Here is a 9,462-nt window from a genome sequence, read left to right as displayed (position 1 = left end):
AAGGTTTCTCCTAGTAGTGTAATCTAGTCACCCAAAATGACATTGACTTTTCTTTTTCTCTCACGCCCCCTAAACTTTCACAATGGAGCCACATCACCCTCTCAACTCAAAAAACAATTATAGTACATAATCCCCTCAACTTTCTCAAATCAGATAAAACAACCCCTCGATCATCTTAAGCTATTTTGGAAGGCTGAACTTTGATAATTGAGCCACATCACCCTCTCAACTTGAAAAATAGTTACAGTACATAATCCCCTCAACTTTGCAAAACCAGATAAAACAACCCCTTGAACATCTTAAGCTATTTTGCAAGGCGTTTTTTGTGACGTGGATAGATGACTCCTTATTGTTGATGCAGAGTAGCTTTTCATCGAGGGCACTACATCCACCTTGTTGCTCCTATTGATATGCCATCACCGAGACGCACCTCAAGCTTGCCGCTCTTGGCGCTTATCCATCATTGCCATTGGCTGCATCGAAATACCGTAGCCAGCTATGTTGAAAGTATACCGATGGTAGAAACATATGGTTGCAGGTGTCAACGAAGTCAAGGAGGAGGATGGTATCAGAGCTCATGGCAACAACAGTGACACAGAAGAAGTCCAGGATCGATGAAGTGTATAGGGATGGAGAGTTGGGAGGTCCATGGGTCCATGCGGAGGTCAAGGGACACATGCCCTCCCTGCGACGGCGCCCCTGACTCGTCCATCACGTGTAGTGGCTCACATGGTAGCTCACTCATCTATTAGTAGGGTCGGACTAAACTTATGCATGAATGGGCCACCATGCGGTGCTTCCGGATTTTTTCTACAAATTATGCCAATAATTCCAATAGAGTTAAGGGGAAAAAATCATCACGCATAGCCACTCTAGTAATATAATGTATGTTCTTTTACACGCAAGTAACACAATAATCTTGAGCATCAAATACAGGGTTCTGAAGTTTTCATGACACAAAAGTTGCATGCAAAATAACTGAGGATCTTGACTGGAATAATCCATCACTCGAAGTAGAATACATGCATATATGCGGCCGGCTGGGTGCCGCGTATATACTTATTTTTCACACTTTCTTCGCCGTCTTCAATCAAGGCAACCATGGGGGCATGAAAGTAGTCATGCATGAGCTATTCAGGGACTCAGGAGGGTACCTGCGGAAAGAGGGGATTAAAAATCAGTTGAATGGCTAAATATATATATGGAGGAAATGCACCTCCTAAGTATGCAACAGTCTTTTATAACAAAATATATGAAATTCGCCCTACAGAAAGTACTCTGCCGCAAAACAATTATACTCCTACAAATTACGGCTGCTACCTCGACAGGTTAAATTTATATCAAACTTCAAACGTAGGATGAGAGTAATACCCTATGTGAAGTGTGGGTTCACCAGCTGCATCAAGGGGGTGGAAGAATCCATTGCCGCCGTGCATCGGCGGCTGCACTTCCGGCTGACGTTCATAGCTCAGTACATTGTTGTTGTGCTCCCAGAGCTGCTGCCCATGAACCTGGTTGCTCTCCTCCAACTGTATCTCTCAAAACAAAATCAAACATTACCTAACCTGTTCGTTTTAAGAGTACCAGTCATGGATTTCTTTTTTTTGCTAGTTGTTCTCAAAGAACAATTAGGGTTACGATGAGTAAGAAAGTAACTGTTTCATTTTGATATCCTTTGAGATGAAATACATATGGAATGTTGCTACAAGAATACATATATGAAATAATTAGACTTGCAATCGCAGAAGTACCTACTTTTATTCGAAGACATTTATTCGCCTCTGAAAACATTTGTTCCTGCATGTTTAATAAATTATGGAGGTCATTCACTAAATAGCTTTTAATACTGTTGGATTTCTGAGAGAGCGTACCCTTCTCTGGAGTTCTGTCAATTGGTCAACCATATGTTGTGTCTAAAATAAGGGGGAAAAAACTTGTTAGGGCGCAAAGCAACCTCATAGTTGTATACACATAAAGGCATTAAGAAAATAACGTAAAGATTTTTCATATGGAGAGATATATCTACTTCAAAAGGAAAAACTCACACTTATTAGCTGGAAAAAATCACTTGTTAAAAATTAAGTAATCAGTACCCTTGTTGTTCGAATGTGCTTCAAGGACGAATCGAGTTGCTTCTCAAGGCTCTCGAGCTCTTTTATGCCTAAGGAATCAAGATCTTCACCAAGCAAATTCCTGGATAAGATGCAAAGAAGTGGTTAATTGTGCTGATAAAATTATTATTTCACCTTTCGACTACACTGAAAAGAAACGATACTATGATTAAAGGGTAAACTCGGATTTGTTGGAATGGACAGGATCACTGGTAGTGATCCATATTAAGTTGAGTATATGCGTACTTTTACTTTTGTGACCTTTGAATGTCACATTTGCAAGCACCAACAGTCTGGTAAAGATCCACCAAACTCTCTAAAAGTTACTACTACCTCCATTCAAAATATAAGACGTTTTTGAGACGGATGTAGTACTTTCTTAAAGTTTCTATTGTATTCCATTTTGAAGGAATATTAATTGCAGTTTGATGCTCAATCTGACAATCACTCAAGCAATCAAAACAATGACTAGTTACTGCACTTAAATTTTGATCATCACTAAAGATATGGTTTCTGATGGTGATATGTTGCAAAAGAGCAACACATTTTGCATTCGTAATTTCTGCTGATTTTAGTTATTTTATATTCAAGATAATGAGTGATAAAGCAACAATATAAAAGAAAGTGTTAAAATAGCTCATTGAAAACACAGCTTACCTTTGTGTTCGCTGTAAATTATCAACCCGTGCCTTTAGTTTCAGGTACTCATTGCGGCTGTTTTTCAGTTGCTGAAAGGAAATAAATAACATAGCACAACTTTACTTCACTAAGAATGATAAGAACAGCAATTTATTGAACATTATGCATCATAAAATTACAAATATACGGATATAATTATGTAAAGAATTAACTGACATCACATGTGATTCATTTTCGCCTTAAAATAACTAAAGAGTGCGTACTTTGTAATGACAGAGAGATTACTTTTGACTCCATCGTATCAAGTCATGTGTAATTTCTTGCATGAAAGAGCACAGGGCAGAAATCAGCACACTAATAACAATTATAATTAGGAGTCATTTTCTGTCACCCTGATGTGTGGTCAGTTCATCCTACCAATTGTAGTGCATGCTTACATTTAAAGATGAAGATGACCCAAGTTTGAGTTAATGGGCTACATATTCCGTAAACCATGTGTAATATATGAATTTGTGTATTTTTAGAGTTTGAGAATCATGGGGCCATAATAGGAAGTGTTTTGGTATATTTGCATGCTTTAAATATTCTTGAGACCTTTCGGGGGTTGCAGATACTTTCCATGTGATATGCATATGATTAATTCCAAACCTAGAATATCATTTATATGTAGGAACAGCTGGTAATATACGCACTGAAAGTACGGAGATTTCTACAGCAAATGTAATTAAGTAGTAAAAATCTTCTTGCCAACTCATGGGTAACAGGTTCTACCTCATTTTCTCTGTTCTGCACAGTAGTTTCAGGTCCTGCATAACTGCATTTTTGATACTTGTCGAGTGTCTTCGTCATGCTACAACATGTCCAATGGCAAAAGTTATATTTCAATCATACTCCCTCCGTCTTAAAATAAATGTCTCAAGTTCGTACTAAGTTTAGCATAAAGTTGTACTAAAGTTGAAACACTTATTTTGGGACGGAGGAATTAGGTTACTAGATATATATAGCCAGGCACCAAAACCGCATGACAAATCTATATGTGAATATTAATGTTAGATTATTTACTGCAGAGCTAGAACAGACGGTGAGGATAAGAAAAGGCACGTGCCAAGTGTAGAGGTAAAGATTCTATGTGTCAGTGGCTAGTACTCTACTTCGCAGTTCAGTTGGGCCTCTAAAATGTTCTTACTACAGTACCAGCCCACGAATCAAAATATCCACCGTGACGCCACAGGATACGCCTGATGAGAAACTTACTTAAACGGTACAAAGTGATAATGAAGGTTACCCGCAGAAAAACAAGTGGTAATGAAGGGAGTGGAGTAGTGGACAGCTACTCACTAAGAATTGATCGAGAGAAATGATGCCCAAACTAGACATCTTTCGAACATGAATTAAGTAACTCTATTTTTTTTGTTGGTCGTAAAACTATCTTAGGAGTATCAGTCCGTAACTAATGACCCGTGTTCTCGTAAAATTCTACCCAACCTAATTTTGGGTTGCTAGCATGTGGGCTAGCCTTTTCTTGGATTCATATGTCAGCCGCTCCAAAGTCAGGGAGTTTAAGTTAAAGAATCTCTGTCTCAAATCAAAATATGCACAGTGCTGCAGTGGCGACATGAGATAACTTGTTGAGATGCTGACTTAAAAATAACATTATGTACTAAAAGAAAGGGGTACACAATAGTGTGTACCGAGAGCAATAACACATTAGAAACAAAAATACAGAAGAACATAGGGTGTACGCGGTTGCACCAAGGTTGTTCCTGACTCCCCGATCCTTGCGTACCAGGAATCTTCACACTAAGTGATGAGTAATTTTCAGTCCAGCTTTTTAGTGCAAACCACACAAAATATATGTGCTAGTTTTATGTGTGTGCTAAAATGTCATTAGCTCCCATGAATGCTCACTTGACAACTGAGTGAATGGATGCGCTCGAGGGAATTGATTGAAATTTAACATTTTTTTGGCTAAAGAAAACCTCAATTAACAAAAAAAAACACGTAACAATAACTTATATTTCTGCAATGCAAGTTAATTACTTCTACTCCTACCTAACACGTGGTGCACACAAGTCAATTCAGAAAACATGGAGTCAAACTTTGTGACTTCACAAATTGTTTACACTGCTAAGGAGAAAATTAGTTTATCTTGAACAAAGCACTGACAAAATCGTAATAATACTTTTCTACTAACATGTACATTCTAAATAAATATGCTAACGATGGTATAATGTTTAAGACAATGTGTACCTTGGGAATACTTGTAAGTTTGCAATATATACTATAGGCAATTGTATTGTACAAGATCTTAGGTAGGTATGTGGGCGTGTCCAAAGTTAGAATCAACCATCTTTCATGCATCCATTAATTAGTTCTACTCTCTCGGAAAGCTAGACCAACATTCAAAAATTTCATCATCCCTTAGATGATGATACACTCCCACCAAAGACACTATGACTTCAGCTTTGCATGGAGTTTCACATGTACAGCATCTAGCTACATCAACCTCCGTAGAACATAATTTGCTAATAACTATGAGATGTATAGCAATGGTTGCTACTCACCATGCACATCTGTACACAAACATTTAGTCTTCTGTTTGCAACTTCATTTTGTTTCTATGTTTCTCATCCAAGGTCGGAACCTTCGTTTCGGGGTTACCATAGAAGAAATGGTTTGTAATTAAGGAAACCACCCCACTGGATGCCCGCAAAGTCCACTACATAGTTAGATCAGGGAGTGTCTCGACCGGGAATCCGGGAAAGTACGGTGCACCAAAATGACCAGCAGGGAGGAAACCCTAAAACCCACGGTATTGGGCGGATCCGGCTCGGTAGTCCCTGGAAAGCCGGCGCCAATCCGGCGGATCGTAAGTGCCCCCCTAACCTCGGGACGCTCAATTGCACAGATCCACGCGAAACAGCCGTCCCTCGCGCGCGGCACCTCAGCGACGTAGCTGGACGGAGCTTGGTGACGTGACGCGCAAGGGGACGCCATTTCATGGGCAGATCTGGCAAGATGACTCGCGCGCGCACGATTTGAGCGAACGGACAAGCGCGTGTGTATACCTCTGGGTGCTGCAGAACTCGTAGAGCTTGCCGCGGTTGGAGAAGACGATGAGCGCGACCTCGGCGTCGCACAGCACGGAGAGCTCGTAGGCCTTCTTGAGCAGGCCGTTCCTGCGCTTGGCGAAGGTGACCTGGCGGTTGATCTTGTTCTCGATCCGCTTCAGCTCCACCCTCCCCCTCCCCATGGCTGACTCCGCTGCTTCCTCCACCTTCCCCGTCCCTAGCTAGCTATGCTGCAGCAACCATACACACACACCACCACCACCACCAAGCGTACTACTCGTAGCAACAAGGGAGAGGAGGGGAGGAAGATAAGGGGGTGGGAGGAGCAGGCAGGCAGGCAGCTGGCTGGCTAGCCTGGTAGGGATTAAAGCGAGAGATGATGGGTGCAGGGGAGGAGCCAGTGGGCACAAGGGGGGCTCCGCGGGGTGCCGTTTTTGGCAAAGGATGAGTAGGGGGGAAACCCTAGAGGACCAGCAGCGTAGCGCGTTTCCGGAAGGCTAGGGATGGGATGGGCCGCGCGTCGCGTCCGTCCGTCCCCGTCCCCGTCGCCATCCATCCTTAACTCCTCCTCCACGCCCTGCTTTATTCGCTAGCTTTTTGCACTCCAAGCACGGCTAGCTCCACACACACAAGCACGCTCCCGTTCTGCTCTCTCTCTCGCTCGCTCGCTCTCTGACACGGTCACACCGAGGCGCTCGCAAGACATGGCGCTGCAGCGGATCCGCAGGAAGCCGCGGTGAGGGATTTTTTCAACGGCTGGTCGGTTGGCGAGCCGTCCGATCGGCGCGGCCGATGGCCCTGCGGTCGACACGTGGTGCGTTGCGGATCCTGGCTGGCTGCCCGCGTACGTAACATGCATGCATGTCCCGGCCCACCACATATGCGCCCACAGCGGAGGTTGATGCGTCTTCCCCGGCCGGGGTCCGGGCCCGTACGGCGGCACCCATCGGCCAAGCGACCGCACGCCGGTGCATTCATGCATGGCATGGGCACGAACAGCCGATCCACCGGGAGGACACTGTTGCTTCCATCTGCCGCGCACGAAGACGACGGGATCCCCGGGCCGATGTTCCTCGGCGAGTAAAATCCTCGATGAGCAGAACCAAAAAATGTGGCTGATAATTCGATCGGTTCACGTGGCGGGTGCGGACTGGCATTTGCTGCACTAATCAGCGAGAGAGCGGGCCGGCGCGTGGTCGTTTTACAACCCGGCGTAGCGTACGGGAGCCAGCAACCTTCGTGTCCAGGCTCGGGCTTCAGACCGGACAAAGGAACGTACGTCGCGCAGAGCATGCCAGCGAGTGACCGATTTGATGGCTCCATCGATCGGGCGGGACCCGGGCATTCGGCGAACGGTATGAGACCTATGGTGACGTGAGTTCGACGTATGCCGTCCAAAGGAAAATGGCGTGTGGTGAGAGCAGTGTCGCTCAAGTGCTGCCTTTGCTGATGGCTGCAAGAGTAGAGTAAACTAACGCAGTCTGGTCGTGTCGGGTCCGGTTCTCTGGCGGGAACCCAGAAGGACGTATTCCGCATTAGAGCGTGTAAACTAACGCCTAAAAACAATGCTCCAACAGATAATGTATATATATTTTTTACTTAGGTTTTGCTCTAGATGTACAATAGCACTTGATAATTCAAATTTGCTAAGCTAACCGTGCTGGAGCAAAACGCAATCATCACCACACGCACGACTAGCACCCCCAGGTACTAAACATACAACTAGCACCCCCCCAACTAGCTAGCATCAACTACAAGATATAATCAACACTACTAGCATCCCTCAGGTACCAATATGAGATGTGATACAAAGACTGAGAACAAGAGATGAAATAGGGTTTTGAGATGAGATGATGCTGGTGAAGATGTTGATTGGGATGAGTTCTACCACAGTGAGAGGAATGTTGGTCATGATGAGGACTTCGATATCCCACTCCTGGAGGGAAGTTTCCTCTGGAGAATCGCTCTGCCAAAGAGCAGAAGTGCTCTGCCTCTGTTTCCGCCTCGAGACGGCAGCGGAAGGTCCCGAAAGTCTTCTTATTTATTTTCTAGGGTAAATGGCTTTATATAGGAGAAGAACGTCGGGAGGTGACCTCCGTGGGCCCCATAAGCCCAGGTGGCGCGGCCTGGGGGTGGTCGTACCCCTGCACTTGTGGCCCACCGAGGCTCTTCTTTGGTATTTCTTTCTTCCAGTATTTTTTATATATTATAAAATAAATCTATGTAAAATTTCACTTCATTTTGAGCTTCGAAGAATTGTATTTTTGTTGTAGCTTTTTCAAGTCAGAATTCTAGCTGCCGCTAATCCCTCCCCTTTGATGTATCTTGCATTTTAAGAGAGAAAGGCATTAGAATTGCATCATAATATGAAATATAACTTGAAAATAAGATAAATAATGGTGGGAAATCGTGATGCAAAATGGACGTGTCAGGAACCTCTCCTGGTAATGACACCCACATTAACCAGCGTTAGCGAGCAGTGATCCGAGATAGCAGAGGATTGTGGGAGTAGCTTGGCCGCGGTGAATATCAATTCCCATTCTACATTGCATAACGCTCGATCCAGTCTAACTAGCGTGGGCATAGCTTGCTCGTTGCTCCATGTGAACTTATGGCCGGTGAGAGGAATTTCATTAAGAATTGATCTGTTAAGAGTTCTCTTAAAATGATCCATTGATACGTCTCAAACCTATTTATAATTTTTGATTATTTCATGCTATTATATTATCTATCTTATATGCTTTATATGCACTTTATGTCATTTTTGGGAAGTAACCTATTAACTCAGTGCCCAACGATAGTTCCTGTTTTTGCCTATTTTATTGTTTTGTAGGAAAATCATACCAAATGAAGTCCAAACACGATTAAACTTTACGGTGATTTTTTCTAGACCAGAAGGGACCCTAGAAGCTTCAGGGGGAGACCAGACGATGCACAAGAGAGCCACAAGCTCCACCCAGACTTGTGGCCTCCTCGTAATTCCATTTGTCCTAATTCCAAGACAATAAATTCCCTAAAATCCAAAAACCACCAGAGCGAGACCCGAAACAATAATTCCGCCATCGCATGCCTCTGTTCTTCCGCGATCTATCTGGAGGCCTCCGTTGGTACTCTTCTGGAGGGGGAATTGATCACGGAGGGCCTCTACATCAACCTTACTGCCTCTTCGATGATGTGTGAGTAGTTCCTCACAGGACCTACGGGTCCATAGCAGTAGCTAGATGGCTCCCCCTCTCTCTGATTTTAGTATAATGTTCTCTTTAGAGATTGATTCGATGTAATACTTTTGCGATGCATTTGTTGGGATCCAATGAATTGTGGGTTTATGGTCAGATTATTCATTGAAAGTAACTGATTATTTTTTGAAATTTATTATGTGTTATTGTTGTAACTATGTAATGCTTTCTGGCCTATGAGTTTTCTTTGGCCAAGTTGATGAGTTGATCTTTAGTGGAAGTGGTGCATAGTAGTACGTTCGATCATGCGGTGTTCTCACCTCGTGACAGAAGGGGTAGGGAATCACGTGTTTGTATTATTGCTACTAAGGGTAAAACGATGGGGTCCAATCATATTGATTGGTCTTATTTTGTCTACATTATGTCATCATGCTTAAAGCATTACTCTGTTTATTATAAACTTAA

The 9,462-nt window shown here is 43.5% G+C and overlaps 1 protein-coding gene across 1 annotated transcript; it reads right to left on the bottom strand.

Annotated features, from left to right (window-relative positions):
- Positions 1-840: 840 nt before the first annotated feature.
- Positions 841-6,203, bottom strand: LOC125524331 (MADS-box transcription factor 7). Its single transcript, XM_048689400.2, has 8 exons — positions 5,819-6,203; positions 3,522-3,600; positions 2,769-2,839; positions 2,094-2,193; positions 1,872-1,913; positions 1,756-1,797; positions 1,372-1,529; positions 841-1,154 (listed from the first exon to the last, which is right to left on the bottom strand). The coding sequence occupies exons 1-8, from the start codon at positions 6,001-6,003 to the stop codon at positions 1,091-1,093; spliced, it is 741 nt and encodes a 246-aa protein (XP_048545357.1). The 5' UTR covers positions 6,004-6,203; the 3' UTR covers positions 841-1,090.
- Between the last annotated feature and the right edge of the window lie 3,259 nt (positions 6,204-9,462).

The sequence above is a fragment of the Triticum urartu genome, chromosome 7A (assembly GCF_056163025.1).
Source record: "Triticum urartu cultivar PI428250 chromosome 7A, HENAU_Tu73, whole genome shotgun sequence".
NCBI classification, from domain to species: Eukaryota; Viridiplantae; Streptophyta; class Magnoliopsida; order Poales; family Poaceae; genus Triticum; species Triticum urartu.
This window is presented reverse-complemented; position numbering and strand designations above follow the sequence as displayed.

Bases quoted from the DNA above. Each gene is read 5' to 3' on its own strand.
- LOC125524331 (XM_048689400.2), bottom strand. From the start codon at position 6,003: ATGGGGAGGGGGAGGGTGGAGCTGAAGCGGATCGAGAACAAGATCAAC. The intron at 1,914-2,093 runs GTACTGATTACT...CCCTTATTTTAG, and splicing joins AGCACATTCGAACAACAAGG to ACACAACATATGGTTGACCA. The intron at 1,155-1,371 runs GTATTACTCTCA...CTCTTTCCGCAG, and splicing joins GAACCCACACTTCACATAGG to GTACCCTCCTGAGTCCCTGA.